At 35.9% G+C, this 21,462-nt stretch overlaps 3 protein-coding genes across 3 annotated transcripts; 1 reads left to right on the forward strand and 2 right to left on the reverse strand.

Moving 5' to 3' along the window:
• Nucleotides 1-56: 56 nt before the first annotated feature.
• On the reverse strand, nucleotides 57-4,498 carry CBG24730 (the record flags this gene model as incomplete). Its single annotated transcript, XM_002648408.1, has 6 exons — nucleotides 57-190; nucleotides 1,066-1,110; nucleotides 1,255-1,367; nucleotides 1,420-1,486; nucleotides 3,295-3,619; nucleotides 4,377-4,498. Coding segments are annotated over 6 exons (806 nt in total), but the record flags the coding sequence as incomplete, so codon positions are not given.
• A 4,175-nt stretch (nucleotides 4,499-8,673) lies between these two features.
• CBG24731 lies at nucleotides 8,674-12,677 on the forward strand (the record flags this gene model as incomplete). The annotated part of the gene is made up of 6 exons (XM_045241022.1): nucleotides 8,674-8,831; nucleotides 10,133-10,400; nucleotides 11,024-11,221; nucleotides 11,267-11,407; nucleotides 12,080-12,225; nucleotides 12,365-12,677. 6 exons carry the CDS (start codon nucleotides 8,674-8,676, stop codon nucleotides 12,675-12,677), a joined length of 1,224 nt encoding a protein of 407 aa, XP_045091406.1.
• Nucleotides 12,678-13,067: 390 nt separating this feature from the next.
• Nucleotides 13,068-20,951, reverse strand: Cbr-mtm-6 (the record flags this gene model as incomplete). The annotated part of the gene is made up of 12 exons (XM_045241023.1): nucleotides 13,068-13,356; nucleotides 14,150-14,383; nucleotides 15,191-15,387; nucleotides 15,434-15,517; nucleotides 16,147-16,236; nucleotides 16,273-16,505; nucleotides 17,082-17,346; nucleotides 17,434-17,739; nucleotides 19,316-19,479; nucleotides 19,628-19,703; nucleotides 19,752-19,955; nucleotides 20,604-20,951. The coding sequence occupies 12 exons, from the start codon at nucleotides 20,949-20,951 to the stop codon at nucleotides 13,068-13,070; spliced, it is 2,490 nt and encodes an 829-aa protein (XP_045091407.1).
• Nucleotides 20,952-21,462: the final 511 nt, after the last annotated feature.

Consider the following 21,462-nt stretch of genomic DNA (forward strand, 5'->3'; position numbering starts at 1 on the left):
CGTTGGTTCTGAAAACTAAAAAAACCTACAAAAACTACAAAGACTACAAAACTCACGCTTCTTCAAAAATGCTTCCATCCAATCCTCGAATTTTTATATCCAAAAGTAACTTTTCGGTTTTCAGTGGTCGTGTGACATTGGTAACAATTAGCCATTCGAATGTATCAGCGAATCCTCCGAAAATCCACTTCTAAAAAATATTTTCAGTGGAGCGCATTTACTGAGTAGCCAAAATTTAGGTCAATTTTAAACTCATTTTGAAGATCTCATTTTCAACAACTCAACACTTTTTTCAAAATTAAATTCTAACAACAACCGACAAGTTACGAATGGTTTTCGGTGGAGCGCATTTTCTCACAAAATCAAAATTTTCTCAAAAGTAGGTCATGTTTATACTCATTTTGAAGCTCTCTTTCTCAAAAACTCAAAAATTGAAATTTCATTTGACTTGGCTGACAACTAACTGAGTTACGCCTATTTTTCGGTAGAGCGTGTTTTCTCACAAAATTAAAGTTGTTGAAACCAGGTCGTGATTATACTTATTTTAGAGCTCTCATTTTTAGAAACTCAAAATTCTTAGTTTCATTCAATTTGAACTGAAACTAACCAATTTACGCGTGTTTTTCAGTAGAGCGCATTTTCTGACTAAAACGAAAATTTCTCAAAAGTAGGCCATGTTTATACTCCCTTTGAAGCTCGAATTTTCACCAATTCAATGGTTTATTTCAAATTGAATTCAGACAAAAACTATCGAAGCTATGCTTGTTATTCGGTAGAGCGCACGTGCTCACAAAATCGAAAGTTATCGAAACTAGGCAATGATTATACTTATTTTGAAGCCCTTTATCTCAGCAACTCAGTATTTTTTTCAAAAACGAGTTAAGACAAAAACTGACTGAGTTACGGCTGGTTTTCGGTAGACCGCATTTTCTGACCAAATCAAAAGTTCTAGAAACTAGGTTGTGATTATACTCATTTTAAAGCTCTCAATCTCAGAAACTCAAAGATCTTAGTTTTATTCAATTTGCGCAACAACCGAGTGAGTTGAATCTAAAAATGTATTACCTTTACCAACAAATTGAAACCTTGCTCATCTTTAACATTGTTCATCTGAATTTGTTTGGAATTCAAATTTTCCAAATTCTCATGACCAATTCCATCATAACCGGTCAGTTTCATGTGGATTGTGGGTTGGAGAACTGAAAATTTCAGAAAAATTTCAGATTTTTTTCTCGACATTTCAAAAAATCTTACATGTTCATGACCCAAAATTTTATCCCAATGATCTGACATGAGCATGAAATTTATTCCGTTATCATTTTCCTGGATGATATCCAGCCAGGCCGGAATTGCAGAATTTGCGCGGTCTGAAAATCGAAAAAAAAATGAAATTGAGTTTTTGGGTTACTGTAGATTTACTGTACTTATCCGAAAAGCTGAATGTTGACAGTTCCAGAGATGATGGGATTTTTCCATTGTAGTCACCCTGAAAATTTTGAAATTCACAAATTCTGAAATTTAAAAAAAAGTTGAAACTTTCTTTAAATCCTTAATTCTTGAAAATTTTGAAAATCAATTTTTTTTTCAATTTTTTAATTTTATGGTAAATGTAATATTTTTAGGTGTAACTGTGTCAATTTTTGTGCAAACCGACGGAAATTGAGATACTTGAATTTCTGAGAAGGAGAGCTTCAAAATGAGTATAAACATGACCTACTTTCGAGAAATTTTCGATTTATTCAGAAAATGCGCTCTACCGAAAAATAGGCGTAACTCTCTCAGTTTTAGTCAAAATTAAATTTTGAAAAAATGCGTTGCTGAGATGAAGAGTTTCAAAATGAGTATAATCATGACCTGGTTTCAAAATTTTTCGCTTTTGTGAGCAAATGCGCTCTACCGAAAAACAAGCGTAACTCAGTTAGTTTATGTCTAAATTCAAATTTGAAACAACGGCCGAGTTGCTCAGATAAAGAGCTTCCATATGAGTATAAACATGACCTACTTTTGAGAAATTTTCGATTTAGTTAGAATGTGCGCTCCACCGAAAACCATTCGTAATTTGGTCGGTTGTTGTTAGAGTTCAATTTTGAAAAAAAGAGTTGAGTCGTTGAATATGAGAGTTTCAAAATGAGTATAATCATGACCTGGTTTCAAAATTTTTCGCTTTTGTAAGAAAATGCGCTCTACCGGAAAACAAGCGTAGCTTATTGGATTTTTGTTCACATTGAATGCAATTAACTATTTTGAATTGCTGAAAACGAAAGCTTCAAAATGAGTATAAACATGACCTTCTTTTAAGAAATTTTCGATTTGGTCAGAATGTGCGCTCTTCCGAAAAACACGCGTAATTTGGTCAGATTTAGTCCAAATTGAATGAAGCTGAGAATTTTGTGCTTCTGAAAATGAGAGCTTTGAAATGAGTATAATCATGACCTGGTTTCAAAATTTTTCGCTTTTGTGAGCAAATGCGCTCTAAAGAAAACCAGCCGTAACTCAGTCAGTTTTTGTCTTAACTCGTTATTGAAAAAATACTGAGTTGCTGAGATAAAGAGCTTCAAAATGAGTATAATCATTGCCTAGTTTCGATAACTTTCGATTTTGTGAGCAAGTGCGCTCTACCGAATAACAAGCATAGCTTCGATAGTTTTTGTCTGAATTCAATTTGAAATAAACCGTTGAGTTTGTGAAAATTCGAGCTTCAAAATGAGTATAAACATGGCCTACTTTTGAGAAATTTTCGTTTTAGTCAGAAAATGCGCTCTACTGAAAAACACGCGTAAATTGGTTAGTTTCAGTCCAAATTGAATGAAACAAAGAAGAGTTTCTGAAAATGAGAGCTCTAAAATAAGTATAATCACGACCTGGTTTCAACAACTTTGATTTTGTGAGAAAACACGCTCTACCGAAAAATAGGCGTAACTCAGTTAGTTGTCAGCCAAGTCAAATGAAATTTCAATTTTTGAGTTTTTGAGAAAGAGAGCTTCAAAATGAGTATAAACATGACCTACTTTTGAGAAAATTTTGATTTTGTGAGAAAATGCGCTCCACCGAAAACCATTCGTAACTTGGTCGGTTGTTGTTAGAATTTAATTTTGAAAAAAGTGTTGAGTTGTTGAAAATGAGATCTTCAAAATGAGTTTAAAATTGACCTAAATTTTGACTACTCAGAAAATGCGCTCTACTGAGAATACTTTTTAGAAGTGGATTTCTGGACGATTTGCTGGCACTTTTGAGTGGCTAATGTTCGAATTTTTCGAAAATTTCTAACTCTTCAAAAACCTAAAAAACTCTGACCCGAATATCCAATAACTCAATTTTGGATCCCATAACCCATCCTTGAAAACACAAATCAGCCATCAGCCGAAACTCCGCCTCCAATCCACGTGGCGAATACACACAATCCAATCCATTCGATTTTATCGTCGTCTTCAACGAATTATTCAATCCATTCCGATCGAAATAAAACGAATACGAATTCTGATTTTCCTCATCAAAATTCACCAAAATTTCGGCACTTTTTGAATTATAACGAAGCGGACAAAATTGAAGACAGTATACTGGGATTTTTACATTTTTCACCAATTCGTAGTTCTTTTTGCATGTCGCAGAGAATTTCGCTCTGAAAAAAAATTGAAGAATTTGATTTTGAAATTTTTGAAAAAAATACCGTAAACCCTCTAATAGATATGCCCCCACACTGTCAAGTTTGAGCTTAGTTATCTAAGCTCCTATAAGAGATATCAAAAAGTATTCAACTGATAAAATATTGCTGATATCATGATAAACATTTAATTAGTTGAACACTTTTTGATACCTCTCAAAGTGACCCAGATAAATTGACTGATCTACAGTATCCGAAATATAATATGATATTTGACCTGCTGAGGGTCCTATAACTTTAAGCCAATTTATCTCGTTTTCTGTGAATGATGTCAAAAAGTAATTAACTGATAAAATGTTGCTGACATCATGATAAACATTTTATCAGTAGACAACTTTTTGATATCTTTCACAAGAAGTGAGATAAATAGGCTCAAAGTAGACGGTCCGGGTGGCGTTCTATTAGAGTGTTTACGGTACTCTGAAATTTTTTAAAGCTTTCATTCAAACTGTAAAAAAGTGAGAATTTGCAGGATTTATAAATTTTCCAAGTCATTGAAAATCTTAAAATCAAAAAATAAAGAAATTCTAAAAAAAAAGAAAAAAATAGTTTTCCGAATTTTACAAATTTTTCATAGATATTCAAATTTTCGAACTTTTTTCAGTTTTTTTTGTAATTCGAAAATTCTTGGATTTTTCAAATTTTTGAACTTTTCAGCTTCTGAATTTTTCGAATTTTCGAAATTTCTGAAATTCCGAAATCCCGAAAAACTCACTTCTCCCTCGGATTCAAATATCCAATTATGTGTTTTTGTGCGTTTTCTGGGATAATTCCCCAGGATTCTCTTTTTCTCTTCTCAGGCGAAGTGAAAATAAACGAACAGCAGAATATAGGCATTTTGGATTCAGACGACGTCTTCTGAATTTCCAGAAGACGTCAAAAAAATAATTCAGAATTTAATTTTTTTTCGTCGGAAATGAAATTTTCAAGAGTTGTCAAGGACAACATAGTAGAAACACCTGCTGATTTTTTGGGTTTGTGGGAAAAATGGAAATTTTGGAAAAGTTTGTTTTTTGAACTTTCCAGCACAAATCAAAATTATAGATGTTTTGAGCTATAATTTCATGGAAATTTGTGAAATTTTTTGAAAAAAAAATAATGTTAAATTTGTCATTTTTAGGGTTTTTTTTTAAAGTTCAAGCACTTTTTTAAGGTTCTAAAATATGAAAATTCGAAAAATCCAAAAAACACATCTAAATTCAAATTTTTAGAATTCCAGATCTGTGAGCTCCCGAGCCAAATATATTATTGAATTTGTCTTGTTGAGAGCTTTGAAATGAGTATAAACATGCCCTAGTTCATGCGAATTTCGAAAAAGTCAGAAAATGCGCTCCACTGAGAAAAATCAGAAAAATCTTCATAACTTTGTTTATTTCGAAGATATAACAGTTATTTTAAGAGCTAGTTAATTAAAATTTAAAGCACTTAAAAATGATAGTAATTTTGTAAAACTTCTAAGAAATTTTGAAAATGCGCTCTATTGACAATTTCTGTAAATTTTGGTCAAAACGTGAAACAATCTGCAATGTTGAATCTGTTCTGTTGACAGATTTAAAACGAATATAATCATGCCCTAGTTCAAGCAAACTTTGAAAAAAAGTCAGAAAATGCGCTCTACTGAGAAAATTCAGAAAAATCGTCATAACTTTGCTCATTTCGAGGATAGAATATTGATTCTGAAAGCCAGATACGTAAAATTTAAAGCGCTTCAAAATAATAATAATTTTGTTAAATTTCCAAAAAATTTTGGAAATGCGCTTTATTGGCAATTTTTGTGAATTTTTGTCAAAACGTAAAACAAGCTGCACCGTTGAATCTGCTTTGTTGACAGCTTCAAAACAAATATAATCATGCCCATGTTCAGGTGAATTTTGAAAAAGTCAGAAAACGTGCTCTACTGAGAAAAATTAGAAAAATCGCAATAACTTTGTTCATATCAAAGATAGAATATTGATTCTGAAAGCTAGACATGTAAAATTTAAAGCACTTTCAAGTGATAATAATTTTGTTAAATTTCCAAACAATTTTGAAAATGCGCTCTATTGAGAATTTTTCAAAAATCTATCTTTGATTGATTCTTATGATCTTTATCCTTGATCACATCAAAATACAACAAACCGCTTGACCTAAATGACCATCTGCCATGACAAAATTATCGTTCATTTCTCATCTTTCTCTTTTTCTCTCTGCGTCTCTTCCGAAGAAATACTCTCTCGTCTTATTATTAATAATGCCTGAGCTGTTCTGGGGAAACTGGAGGCGTGTTTTTTGTTTGTCAGGAGAATTTTTCTAAGAAATCGTCGAAAATTAGAGAATATAAGTTTTTGAAAATCTGAAAATTTTTTTGGAAATTTTCGGAAATTTTGAATTTCCGGGTTTTCGGATTTTCTGGGATTTGTTGGAATTATTACACCTTTTGACTAGATTTCCGGAATTCCGTTTTCTTTTTTTGTTGAAAATCTTATTTTTACGATTTTCCTAAAAATAGATTTTTCTAGAATCCTGTTATTATTATTCCAAATTTTATAAAATCTTGTTTTTATAGTTAATCCTTTTTTCGTTCGCTTCTAGAAGGGTTTTATTGTAGTGTTCCCTTATAAATAATATTTTCATTTTCATTTTGCTGAAAATAATTTCTAGAATTTTCTGGAAAAAACATTTTTTGAGGCATAATTTTTTGCCAATTTTTTAAAAGACCATCTGATATTTTTAGGTTTAGATCAAATGCATTTTCCCATGACATTTCATGTTTTTTATTTGTTCTTTTTCTCTCTTATCAATCAAACTTATCATCCCCCAATCAGCTGGCCACCGTGATTACTCACGTTTATCTTCCATGTTCCTTCTTTGCAAATGTTTACCGAGGTATAGTTGACGGCTTAGTGGACCAAATTTTTTGAAAATCGTATGGTTGAATAGGAAATTTTTTGTAGATGCTGTAGGTTTTTTGAATTTTCAAAAAATCGCAAATTTGCCATTTTCTAGAGCTTTTAGTCTGGCATGACATGTTATTCAAGATCTTCCAACTTCAACATGATATAATTTTTTTTGATTGTCAACCGATTATTGTGAAATGTTTAGCATTTGATCAAAAATTTTATTTAGATACTGTCCATTCTTTGAATTTCCCAAAAATCTCCAATCTGCCGTTTTCTAGAGCTTTTAGTCTGGCATGACATATTATTGATGATAACCCAACTTCAAAATGATATAACTTTTCTGATAATTCACCGATTTGCATGAAACTTTTACCATTTAATAAGAAATTTAATGGAGATACTGTGCATTTTTTGAATTTTTCAAAAAATATCAATTTTCGCGCTCAAACGCTCTGTAGAAACAACGCATTCTTTTTATCCTTCGTGTCTAATGCCTACTCTAACGCCTAGTCTAAGCCTACTCATAACTTTTTTCGTAGTTTACTGATTTTTATGAAATTTGTACCGTTCGATTAGAAATTTTATGTAAATTCTGATACTTTTTTTTAATTTCAAAAATCTCAATTTTCGCGCCAAAATCCTTTGAATGATTCAATCCATCCCTTATGAGCCTTCCTGTTTTTCACTGATGTTTGTCTATTCATAACTTTTTTCGTATTCAACCGATTTTTATGTTATATACATTATTAAATTTAAAATTTTATGTAGATACTGTACACTTTTTGAATTGTCAAGAAATCTTAATTTTCGCGCCTAAACCCTTCAATGACTCAACGCATCCCTTCTAAGCCTCGTTGACCATATGTGTTTTGTCTGCTTGTCTAACCCACTCTCTTCATCTGCCACACTATTTCACTGCGTTCCTCAAGGTGCTGGCCATCACGGACCGAGGAGCGTGTTTGGCGAAAATTAGTTTTGGGCTATGAACACACATCGAGAGAGTATGGGAAATGAAGAGAGTGGCTAGAGAAAGAGAGGGAACACTTTCTTTGCGGGGAGGTCTTCCCTTTGTTCGGTTTTTCTGCAAAATCCGTGTGAGGGAAAAAAGGCAGGATATTTTATGTCTTTTTACACAGAATTCTTTTTTTGTTGCTGTTGAAAAAAAAACATTTTTATGAGATTTTTAAGGGGGTGTTCTGTGAGATAAGGGGGTTGTAAAGTCATAAAATTGGAATCACAGATGTTCTTCTTGGGATTGCTCATTCTTGAAATTTAGTTGAAAAATAGATGTTTTTAGAAGTTCTAATTTAAATTCGATTTAAAAATCCCAAAATATAAACATTGGATTTTTTGGAATTTTTGAAAACTTGAAATTTCAAAATTTTTAAAAAATCCAAAAACTTTGAATTTTCTGGCTAATTTTTCCCAATTTTTCCTACATTATTTAATCAATTTTTAAAATAATTTTCCCAATTTTCTCTCTAATTTAAACTTTTTCTTCAAAAAAATTTTTTTCCCAAAATTTCGAAAAATTTCGCAACTCAATTTTTTTCCAATTCTCTCTTCCTTAGATTTCTATTTGCTCTTTCCCACTCATTCCCATTTTTTTCGACCACACACATTCGAAAAAAAAAAGTCTCTAGTATTTGCCCAAAAATGGCATCGAATTTTAGCCAATTTTAATTTTTTTTTTGTTTTCAATTTCGAAAATTTTCGAAATTTCAAATCTTGATGTTTTAGGATCAATCTGTTGAGAATCGGCTTTTTTTTCAAGTAGAAATCTTATAATTTTTGAAAACTTGAGTTTTCAGAATTTTGAAATTCTATTAAAATTTTCAGAATACTGTAAACACTCTAATAAAACGCTACCCGGTCCATCCACTTTGAGCCTATATATCTCTTTTCTTTTGAAAGATATCAAACAGTTGTTAACTAATAAAATGTTTATCATGATATCAGCAATATTTTATCAGTTGACTACTTTTTGATATCTCTCACAGAAAACGAGTTACATGGGCTCAAACTTGACGATTCGGGTGGCGTTCTATTAGAGTGTTTACGGTAGTCTTGTTTGGTTTCTTGGAATTCTAATTTTTTTTTTCTTTTAATTTAATTTACTTTTTTTTTCAGAAAATGGCTCACCCACCGGACCGATATTTGACAACTTATACTCAAAATCAACGAGTTTATGAATGGTTGCAAAGTATTTCGAAACCAAATATAGCCAATTTTTTGGATATGGACGCAGATGCTCTATTGGTTTTTGTGAGAAAATTGGATAGGAGTACAAGGTGAGCAATCTTTTTTTTTTGAATTTTCAAAATCTGAATATTGGAATTTTTTGAAATTTTGAATTTCCTGGTTCCCTAGGATTTATGAAGTTACTTTTTTTTCAATTTTCGGATTTTCAGAATCCGAGTTTTGAAGTTTTGAAGTTTTAAAGAATTTTTCGATTTTTTTTTTGGAATTTATAAGATTTTCGAGATTCCTGAACTTCTGAGTTTTTGGAAAATTTTTGGAATTTTCGGAATTCCTGGTTTTTTTTTAAAATAATTTAGTTTTAGTATTTTGGAGTCTTTCAGTTTCATGGAATATGTAAAAATTTTTGAGACTTCTTGGTTTTTGGAAATTATAGATTTTTCGGGATTTTTAAATTAACAATTTTTGTGAATGTCTCAAATTGCGGCTTCGCAGGTGAATTAGCATTAGAGCGCATTTTCTGACTAAATCCAAAACTAGACTTGTTTATACTTATTTTGAAGCTGTAATCTTAAGAATCTCAAAAAACTACTTTTCACCAAAACTGAACAAAAACTGAATGAGTTATGAGCAGTTTAGCATTAGAGCGAATTTTCTGAAGATTCCCAAATCTAGTCTTGTTTGTACTCATTTTGAAGCGCTTGACATGAGAAATTATTCCCATTAATTTTATTTGCAATTGAACGAAGACTGGAAGGGTTATGAGGAATTTATCAATAGAGCGCGTTTTCTGACTATATCCAAAACTAGTCTTATTTGTACTCATTTTGAAGCTCTTGCCTTGAGAAGCTCAAAAAGAGCTCAGAAGAGCTCAGAAGTTTTACAATTTCGCTTTTTTTGGAGTTTCCAAATTTCGATAGTTACGAAACTTTAAGATTTCAAAGAAAACTTTCGATTCTGATAGTGAGTTTCTAAATTTCCGGAACTTTTGATTTTTCAGGTTTCAAACATTTTGCAAAATTCCGGATATTTTTAGAAAATTTTTTTAAAAAACCGAAACTTCTGAATTTCCCAAAATTTTAATTTTCGTTTTTTTTAACTCGAAAACTGAAAATCAGAAAATCGAATTCTTCATTTACCGTAAACACTCTAATAGAACGCCACACGGACCGTCAATTTGAGCCTATATATCTTACTTCTTTTAAAAGATATCAAAAAGTTTTTAACTAATAAAATGTTTATCATAAAATCAGCAATATTTTATCAGTTGACTACATTTTGATATCTTTCACTGGAACCGAGATACACGGGCTCAAATTAGGCGATTCGGGTGGCGTTCGATTAGAGTGCTTACGGTATTTTTTTTTCAAATTTCAAAAATAAAGAATTTCAGATCAAAACTGGAACAAAGTTGTCGCTTTCTGTGTAACATTTCTCGTTGCGATAAACCCCATCTTCAACAACTGTCCCTTCAATTCACCACCACTTGGAACCATGATCAATTCGCTGAAATTACAGCGATTTTCGATCAATTTCACACTTTTCATGCAGTTTTCATGTGGAAAATGAGCAATCCTTTATGGATAACTGGTGGATGGTCGACTGATAAACAGAAAATGATAAATTCTGGAATTTTCCCTCCTGAAAAACTGAAATTAAATGTACTTTCGCTTCAAGGACTTCGAAATATATCGAATATTGGCTCAGGAATTTTGAAATCGATGTTTTGAGAATCAAAGTCAAAAATTTAATTCCAGGGAAGGAGAATGCATTTCAACATGTGAGTTTTGAATTTGGAAATTCAGAAAAATTCATGAAAATGGTCATAGCTCATTCAGTTTTTGCTCAATTCTCATGAAAATTGAATTTTTGAGCTTCTTAGAATTATAGCTTCAAAATGAATATAAACAAGCCTAGGTTCGGAACTACGAAGAAAATGCGCTCTAATGTTAAATTACTCGTAGCTCATTCAGTTTTTGCTCGATTTCGATGAAAAGTATATTTTTGAGCTTTTCGTGACTAGTGCTTTAAAATGAGTATAAACAAGCCTAGATTTGAATCTTGTCAGCAAATGCGCTCTAATGCGAAATTGATCATAACTCACTTAGTTTTTGCTCAATTTTTATGAAAAGTAGATTTTCGAGCTTCCCATAACTAGAGCTTTCAAATGAGTATGAACAAGCATGTCTTTGAAGTGACTGAGAATTTGCGCTCTACTGCTAAAAATTCAAATTTTTGAAAAATTGCAAAATATGAGCAATCCAAAACTCCAATATTTTTCCAGACAAACTACATGGGACTAGTTCCACAGTTAAAACTCAAGAAGTTTATCCTCATTGGAGCGAACAATCTACGGTTCATTAACTCGTGGCTCAACAGTCTGCAACCAAATATTCCGGATCCAATCGATAATTCCCGAAAAACGATCGATATCGAATTTATTGATGTCGAGAAGTCGGATTTGATCATGCGGCATCCATTGGTAAAAATCTGGAAAACATTTTTTTGAAATTTGGAACATTTTCAGATGAAGACTGGAATTGTGAATCTGAAATTCCATAAAAACAGTTCGCATTTTCAACACAAATCTCTGAATATTATCAATGTACCGTATGCTGAAATCACAGCACGCCAAGTATCTTCAGAAGCCGTCAACTTGTTTCTGAAGGTGAGCAATTCTGAAATTAGCGTTAGAGCGCATTTTCTTCACAACTCCAAAGATAGGCTTGTTTATACTCATTTTGAAGCTCAAGTCACGAGAAGCTCAAAAAAAAATTTATACGAATTGAGAGAAAACCAAGTGAGTTATGCGCATTTTAGCATTAGAGCGCGTTTGCTGAAGACTTTCAAATCTAGGCGTGTTTGTACTCATTTGGAAGCACTAGTCATGGAAAGCTCAAAAATCTACTTTTCATCAAAACTGAGGGAAAACTGAGTGAGGGATAAGCGAATTAGCATTAGAGCGCAAATGCTCCCTCACTACGAATATAGACTTGATGGTACTCATTTTAAAGCTCTAGTCACAAAAAAAAACAAACTACGGTGTTTTCATCCACATTCATCGAAAACTGAGTGAGTTACGCCTATATTCTCAATAGAGCGCAAATGCTGACTCACTCCAAATATAGGCTTGTTTATACCCATTTTGAAGCTCTCAACAAGCTGAAACTGATAAAAATATTGGCATGACTCAGTTTTGAATTTCTAGGCCAGCAAACTTGAAATACTTCTAACTCGGTTCAAAATCACTCGTTTTTGCTAATTTTTCTAGTATTTTGAAGCAAATTTATCCTATCCTATTTACACGCGTTTCTGTTTAACATGTTAAAAAAATTTTTAGCGCTGGGCTCGTGGAGAAATGACCGAGGCGTTTGAATACCTTCATATCACTGAAACAACACAATGGCCGAAGCAAGAGATTCAAATGAGGGATGTGCTGAAAGGATTACGGTATCAAATTGTGGAATTGCAGACCGATGTGAAATTGTGAGTATATTTTAGGGAGAAAATTTGGCATTTGAAAAAAATGTTTTTTTTTTTTGAAATTTCAATTTTTTCGAAATTTCGAAATTTCTAGAAAATCATTCCAATTTTAGAGAAAACTGAAGAATCAAAAAATTTCCAGAAAAATCTTGTCTCACCGAACTGCTCGAAACCATCAGAAGACGTCAACGTCTTCTATGCCAACGTCTTCTTCTGAGTCCTCGTCATCTGAAATTTCCGCAAATGCACAAATTTTTCAAATCTGTGGTCCCCGCCCGGGATTCTGTATTCACGAAGATGGCGAATTCATTTTTGAAGTGCCGAAATCTGAAGAAATCCAAAAAATTCAAGTTTTCCCGCCAATTCTTCAGACGTCGTGCGAGGAATTCGAACGACAGAAGAATAGGATTTATATGGAATTGTTTCGGAAAAAGCTAATTAAATATTTTAATTAAAATAACAATTTAAAAATTCGAAAAAATTCGAAAAAAACATTTTTTTTGAAATTATTTTTTTTTAATTCAATTTTTTTTTTCCAAAATTCAAATTTTTCAAAAAATTTAGCGCTGGCGCTAAAAACATGAGCTTAAATTAATCAATGCTTTACCGATTGTTTTTCCCTTAAAAATGCAATAAATCAATAATTTATCTTTTTCACATAATTATGCATAAAAATCAATAAAGAAATAGTAATTATCCTTCTCTTTTTTTCTACAAAGTAACTCAAAACCCGTCAAAAGGCAATTATAAAAAAAATGATCACAAGCAAAGAATTGACATAAATTAGTTTTAAAAATTCAAATTTTGGCACAGAACAAATTCGAGAAAATCAATAAATCAATAAATTAGTCGGATTTGCACTTGTCGCACACTCGTTCCCTCTCATCTGGAGTCGATTTCAGGCAGCGGCGGCAGAAGATCTGTAAATGCGCTTCATTGAGAATTGGCTCATTTTCAGCCGATTTCTTTAATTTTTGGTTCATTTTGTCTGAAATTTGTCCTGAATCATCATTCCTTACCATTCCACACAGATGACAATGAATTCTTCGCTCGATGGTACTTGAAAACTCGCCACGACACGTCGGATTCGAGCATCGGTCGGCGCCACGAAGCGGTTGCCATTTCAGAGAGTATCTGAAATTTTTGAAGATAACTTTTAGGTTAAAAATCGCGTATTTCCCAAAATTAGCGTTGGAGCGCATTTGCTAAAGACTGCTCAATCTAGGCTTCTTTATACTTATTTTGAAGATCTAGTCCTGAGAAGCTAAAAAATCAACTTTTCCTTGAAATTGAGCAAAAACTAAATGAGTTATGAGCAATTTATCATTTTCTGACAAAGCCCAGATGTAGGCGTGTTCATACTCATTTTGAAGCTCTTGACAAGAGAAATCATTTGAACCAATTTTGGTTGAAATTGAGCCAAAACTAAGTGAGTTATGAGTGAATTAGCATTAGAGCGCGATTGCTTAAGAGCACGAAATGTAAACTTGTTTATACTCATTTCAAAGCTATAGTCTCGAGATGCTCAAAAATCTATGTTCCATTCAAATTTGGCGGAAACTGAGTGAGTTATGGGCAATTTAGCATTAAAGCGCGTTTGCTGACAAGAGCCAAACCTAGGCTTGTTTATACTCATTTTGAAGCACTAGTCACGGAAAGCACAAAAATCTACTTTTCATTGAAATTGGACAAAAACTAAGTGAGATATGAGAAATTCATCAATAGAGCGCAAATACTGACCCATTCCAAATCTAGGCTTGTTTATACTCATTTCGAAGCTCTCAACAAGCTGAAACCGATGTAAACATTCACACGGCCTAGTTTTGGATTTCTAGGCCACTAGGTCATTTTCTAGGTCAGCAAAACCTAAAATCGCTCTAACTTGGCCCAAAAACCTGTATTTTGCTCATTTTTAAAGCATTTTTACCTAGTCAACGCCTCATCCGGATAGTACAAACTCGAATCCATGACTCCGGATTCTTGCGACGTGGCACGCTCCAGAAGACGTGACGTCGATGAGGACGACGTGGATGTGTTGAGAAGAGGGTCCAGCGGATGGGAGATGGAGAGATTTTTGAGTTCATCTGTTGCACTCGACATTCCAGAATCTATCATATTTGTAGGCGTTGTGGCCGATGTGGAGAGTTGTTGTTGCTGGCTTCTGGAATTTTCACAAAATTATTATTGGAGCGCGTTTGCTGACAAAATCCAAACCTAAGCTAGTTTATACTCATTTTGAAGCTATCGACCCGAGAAGATCAGAAAATTAGTTTTCATTGAGTTTGAGCAAAAGCTAATTGAGATATGAATATGTTATCATTGGAGCGCGTTTGCTGAACTAAGCTAGTTATGAGAGAATTAGCTTTAGAGCGCAGTTTCTTCAAAGTTCGAAACATAGGCTTGTTCATACTCATTTTGAAGCTATAGACTCGAGAAGCTCAAATATCTATTTTTCATTACAATTGAGCCAAAACTAAGTGAGTTATGACCATTTTAACAGTAGAGCGCGTTTGCCGAAGACCGCCGAATATAGGCTTGTTTATACTCATATTGAAGCTATAGACTCCAGACACTTAAAAATCTACTTTTCATTCAATTTGGGCCAAAACTGTGTGAGTTATGAGCATTTTAGCAGTAGAGCGCGTTTGCTATAGACCGCCGAATATAGGCTTGTTTACACTCATTTTGAAGCTATAGACTCCAGAAGCTCAAACATCTACTTTTCATTACAATTGAGCTAAAACTAAGTGAGTTATGAGCATTTTAGCAGTAGAGCGCGTTTGCCAAAGACCGCCGAATATAGGCTCGTTTATACTCATTTCAAAGCTCTTGACATGAGAAGCTCAAAAATATATGTTTCGTGTAAATTGAGCAAAATCTGACAAAGTTGTGAGCATTTTATCGATTTCTGGGATTTTCAGATTTTCAGAATCCTTCAGAATCCTCCAAGAAAGAAGGAAAAACATACTTCAATTCAGCGAGACGAGTTCTCAACTGAGCCACATGAGATTCCAATACTCCAACATGTTCCATCGCAGTCATCGTCAAGTCTTCCAGTCGTTCTCTTGGCTGTAGTCCCCCATCAAATCTGTTATACATCCCAGTCCACACACTGAAACGAGCCGCCCGTGTGTCCAAATCCAAAAGTGCCACGTGGGCGGTTGGCTGGAAGAGGAATTGCTCAGTAGGGAAAAGTTAGGCCATCTCTTACCGAGTAGAACGGATTCATGTAGTCGTCGTGGCGTGCGTCCATGAATGTCCAGAGGGATTTCGTGCGTTTCGAGAGATTCAGATCCTGGAAGAGGAATGAAAAAAGTTAGGCCACGTTTCGCTTTGGTGGAATAGTAGAATAGTTAGGCCACGACATCAAATGGGATTTCTAGATCATCCTACTGGAAAGTTAGGCCATTAAAAGCAAAAGCTAGGCCACTCAGTAGAAAGCTAGGCCATCGACCTCAAAGCTGATTGTTCAGGATAGCTAGGCATTCATGTGAAAAGTTAGGCCATTATAGGAAAAAGTTAGGTCACGACATTTTAAAATATGGCATGGGATAGTTAGGCCATTGAAAACCAGAGTTAGGCCACTAGATACAAAAGTTAGGCTATGATATTTAACGAGGCTGTATTGAAAAGTTAGGCCACTATAATGGAAACCTCGGCCATCACCTTAAAGATGGCCGTATGCAAAAGTTAGGCCACTATCTGAAAAATTAGGCCGCCGACCTCTATGCCGCCCCTTCTGAATAGCTAGGCCATCATGTTCAACAGTTAGGCGATTGGCTTCCAAGCCAACTGTTTAGGATAGTTAGGCCACCTCCTTAAAATCGGATGTATGCAAAACCTAGGCCTCCGACCTCAAACCCGACCTCTAAGCCGTCCCTTCAGGATAGTTAGGCCACCATTCCCTAAACCTAGGCCACCTACCCTGCGATCCTTATCACAATTTCCGACGAAAGTGCCAAATTGACACGAGTAGACGTGCTCGTGTATCTCGATCAGATATCGCTCGTTGAACTGCAAAATTTAGATATTTTCAGCCGAATTTTCAGCCGCATTCCCCACCTGAAACGCTCTTGGTTTCTGCTGCATAATCTGCCAAACACAATCCAGCCATTGGGAGAAAATCGGCGAGATTTCTTTGCCCGCCTCGTCGTTCAGCACGCCGACGTGACCACAGCGATCGTCGAATTTGTGTCCGAAGCCCAGCCAGTCCTTTTCGATGACAATTTGAAAACCGTGAATGGTACGGTAGTAGGGGTCGAGGAGGAGTTGACACATCGCCACTACCTGGAAACGGATGCCAAATTGCTCATAACTAGTTCAGTTTTCGCTCAATTTCGTTGAAATTTAGTTTTTTGAGCTTTTCTTTTAGACTGTAGCTTCAAAATGAGTATAAACACGCCTAGATTTGGCTCTTATCAGCAAACGCGCTCTGATGATAAAATGCTTATAACTCTCTTCATCTTTGCTCGATTTCAATCTAAATTAGTATTTTGAACATCCCAAAAGCATAGCTTCAAAATGAGTATAATCACGCTTTGGTTTGGGCTTTGACAGCAAACGCGCTCGAATGCTGAATTGCTCATAACTCCCTCAGTTTTCATTCAATTTGAATGAAAATTGGTTAACTTTATTTGTCATGCCAAGAGCTTCGAAATAATTATAAATAAGCCTAGATTCGGCAGTCTTTAGCAAATGCGCTCTAATGATAAATTGCTCATAACTCTCTCAGTTTTCGTTCATTTTAAATGAAAGTTAGTTCAAATGATTTCTCTTGTCAAGAGCTTTAAAATGAATATAAACAAGCCTAGATTTTGATGTCGTCAGCAAGTGCGCTCTATTGCTAATTCTATGAAAACCCACCTGCGAAGTCCTATCCCATCCATCTGAGCAATGTACAACACAGCTCGTTCCTCTGCTAATACTCTCCGCCAGGAACAGCGAACACTCAACAACAGCTCTCAAATGTTTCAACCATCCCGATGATTCCAACGTCTTCCAGTATTCTGCCACGTCACGACACTTTGTCACAGCGTCCAGAAGACGTGCTTGCGAGGCACGCATCACGTGGATATTCTCAATGTCGAAGAAGTGGAAGCGCATGTTTGAGTAGTTTCTCTCGTCCTGAAATAGGCCATTTTTTGGGTTTTTACTGGCTTATTTTGGGTCGAATTTCAGCTATTTTCAGCCTATTTCCGGCCCATTGCTCACCTCGAAACCCTTCCCCTGAACTTTGTTAACCATCGCATTGACACGTGGTCTCGTATCCACTAGGAGCAGATTCTCCGAGTTTGGATTCGCTTTTCCCACCAGCTCCATCAACTTCTCATCCTCCACACATCTCGCCGAAAAGCCGGTTAGCGGTTGAGCGCATCTGCATAGTGCCGCTTCGGTTTGGCGGTGGAAGTAGGTCAACACGGGAAGACGTCCACGACTTCTGAATTTACACGACCCGAGGAGCACAGAGGTCGATGCGGCGGTTGGGAACCAGAGTTTGTCGGGGTAGGTGTCACAGATCTGGAAAATGAGGAAATCGATCATCGATTCGAAATTTAGATTTTTGATCATAACTCGTTCAGTTTTTGCTCAAATTTCATGAAAAGTAGATTTTTGAGCTTCTCGAGACAATAGCTTCAAAACGAGTATAAACACGCCCATATTTCGTTTAGTCAGAAAACGCGCTCTAATGGTAAAATGGTCAGAACTTGCCTAGCTTTTGCTCAATTTCAACGAGAAATAGATTTATGAGCTTCTCGAAGTTAGAGCTTCGAAACGAGCATAAACAAGCCTAGGTTTGACGGTTTTTAGCAAACGCGCTCTAATGCTAAATTGCTCATAACCCACTCAGTTTTTGGTCAATTTCAATGAAAATTAGATTTTTGAGCTTCTTGAGGCTATAGCTTCGAAACCAGTATAAACAAGCGTAGGTTAGGGCTTTTGGAGGAAATGCGCTCTAATGCTAAAATGGTCATAACTCACCTAGCTTTTGCTAAATTTCAACGAGAAGTAGATTTATGAGTTTCTCAAAGTTACAGCTTCAAAATGAGTATGAACAAGCCTATATTTGGCTATTGTTAGAAAACGCGCTCTAATGCTAAACAACCCATAACTCCCTTAATTTTCGTTCAATTTCCATTAAAAGCAGATTTTTGAGCTTTTCGAGGCTAGAGCTTCAAAATGAGTATACCCACGCCTAGGTTTGGGATGCAGAAGAAAACGCGCTCCAATGCTAAAGTGATCATAACTCACCCAGTTTTCGATCAATTCCGATACAAGTTAGTTAAAAGGATTTCTCTTGTCGTAAGCTTCAAAACGAGTAAAAACAAACCTAGGTTTGGCGGTTTTTAGCAAACGCGCTCTACTGCTAAATTGCTTTAAACTCATTCAGTTTTTGCTCAATTTTAATAAAAACTAGTTCACACGATTTTTCTAGTCGAGAGCTTTGAGAAAAGTATAAACAAGCCCAGGTTTGAAGGTATGAAGAAAACGCGCTCTAATGCTAAACTACCCATAACTCACCTAGTTTTTGTTCAATTTCAATGAAAATTCGATTTTTGAGCTTTTTGAGGCTATAGCTTTGAAATGAATACAAACACGCCTAGGTTTGGGATGTTGAAGAAAACGCGCTCCAATGCTAAAATGCTCATAACTCCCTCAGTTTCTGCTCAATCGCTTTGAACGTTCGTTAACTACATTATTCATGTCGAAAGCTTTAAAATGAGTACAACCACGCCTAGGTTTGTGATCTTGAAGGATTTGCGCTCTAATGCTAAATTGCTCCTAACTCACTTAAATTTCGCTCAATTTCAACAAACAATAGTTCAAATGATTCCTCGTGTCAAGAGCTTCAAAATGAGTACAAACTCGCATAAGTTTGGGATGTTGAAGAAAATGCGCTCTAATGCCAATTTGCTTACAACCCACTTATTTTTCACTCCATTCCAATGAAATGTAGATTTTTGATCTTCTCAAGACCAGAGCTTCAAAATGAATATACCCACGCCTAGGTTTGGGGATCTTTAGCAAACGCGCTTCAATGCTAAATTGCTACTAACTCGCTCAATTTTCACCCAATTCTAATGAAAATACCTACCGTATACCCCTCATTAATTCCCGATTGTGTCCATTTGGGATTCTGTGAAGCCAAGACACCCTGTCTGGCCATTTCGGCCGGCCAATCCAACCGTTTCCATCCTCTGGCATCATCCACCGGCTCTCGATTCTCGAATGCCAATAGCTCGGTCACGTTCACTGAAACTGCAAACAGACTCAAGGTTAAGGCTGGGGGTGGACAGATAGCGAAGGGAAAAAAAAAAGATGGATAGGTGGGCAAATGCGCTCTACCGAAACAGGGAAAAGCAGAATAGGAAAGTCGTACTGTATCTGTGTGTCATCAGGCACTCACCAGGTTTCGCAGCTCTTTGCAATGTTTCATACAGGTCTTGACACGATTTATCACGGCTTATCAGCAGGGTGATCACCTGGAAATTGCTTATACTTTAACAATTTTGAAAATTTCAAAAAAATACCTGAAAATGTTTGCACCGTATCACCAACTGACATCCGGCGGCCGTCAGGGTCCCTCTCTCCACAGAAGCAATGAGTCCCGTGGCTAGCCATAGCTCTTTTGAGCCGTTTTCAGCTCGAAAAATGATGTGGGTCGTTGTGACGTGGACGGTGCCGACGAGGTTCTCATGTGATCCGAGACGATCGACCAGGTAGACTTTGTCGACCTGGAAGAGCAATTTTAGGGGGTCGTGGCCTAGATTTTTCAAATTATTGGATTTCTAGGCCATCTCGTTTTTCCGATTTTTTCTAGGTCGTTTTCCAGCCTAGTAGAGCTTCTATAAGCCTTATTAGGCCCTCAACCTCAATTTGCACCTGGTGGCCTAGGATCCGACAATGGCCGAACTTTTCGAAATTTGAAAATTTTGAGGTTTTACCGTGCCTTTATTTATTTCTAGACTGTTCTATTCATCATAGTGTTTCTAGAAACCCAATCCCACCGTCCAGGCNTAATTTGCACCTGGTGGCCTAGGATCCGACAATGGCCGAATATTTTAAAATTTCGAAAATTTGATATTTTTAGTTTTGTCAAACTTTTCTAGCTCATTTTCCAACCTATTAGAGCTCCCATAAGCCTTATTAGGGACCCAAACTCAATTTGACCTAGGTGGCCTAGGATCCGACAATGGCCGAGTTTTTTAAAATTTAGAATGTTTTCTTGTGGTCTGCTCTCACCACCTTTCCCAACCCTCTCGCGCCTTCTCCAAGCTTGGCCTAGTGGATAACAGTGCTGCCTATCAATCTAGAGGTCACAGGTTCGATCCCCGGCGTGGCCATAGTGCTGGCCTAGCTTTTCCTAGTCCCTCTCCCCTCACCATCATCGCAATCCGTCCATCCTCTCCATACCCGCACCCGGCGTGTACCGACTCTCTGCCCATTAGCGTATCCATCAACCCAGTGATCTTATCCTTCAACAAGCTTCCGGCTACAGTAATATCCTCTGTGTAACCCGAGGATAGTGCCGATGGGGGTACGGTAGATTGTGGCGTGTTTGCAGCAGTGCTCGGATTTCCGCCGAAGATAAAATGAGAGCTCCATGAGGAGGAGGCTGTTGACGGGGTGGTTGAAGTGGTTGAGATTGATGGATAAATGCCGGATAGTGTCATGTTATTCCACCACGCCGTCAGTGGGGTCGTTGAGACGGCCGGCGTGGTTGCCGACATTTTTTGGCATATTATGGTTATGTAGGGGGGGGGGGGGCAGGTTACTGTAAGTTGTAGGACATGTTCAGAAAGCTAATGAGAAAGATGTTGAGAGACACAGAAATATTGAGAAAAACTGACTTTTGGCATAATACGGCTAATAGGGATGTTAAGGGAGCTATTGAGAAAGGTGTTAAGAAAGTTATTGAGAGAGAGAAAGAGAGAGAGAGAGAGAGAGAGAGAGAGAGAGAGAAAGAGAGAGAGAGATGTGTTGAGGAAAATTCTAATTGGCATATACTTAGCAGCTATTGGGGAGACTACAAGATATTAGACATGTTGAGAAAGATATTGAGGGAAATAGAGATGTTAAGAGAGCTATTGAGAAAAAATGGATTTTTGACATATTACGGTTATCAAGTTATCAAGTTTGACATAATACGGTTATCAAGTTGGTTACTGTAAGATAAGGGACGTGCTGAGAGAGATATTGAGGAAAATATAGATGTTAAGGGAGCTATTGAGAAAGCTATTG

Source organism: Caenorhabditis briggsae (assembly GCF_000004555.2).
Source record: "Caenorhabditis briggsae AF16 supercontig from assembly CB4, cb25.NA_211, whole genome shotgun sequence".
NCBI classification, from domain to species: Eukaryota; Metazoa; Nematoda; class Chromadorea; order Rhabditida; family Rhabditidae; genus Caenorhabditis; species Caenorhabditis briggsae.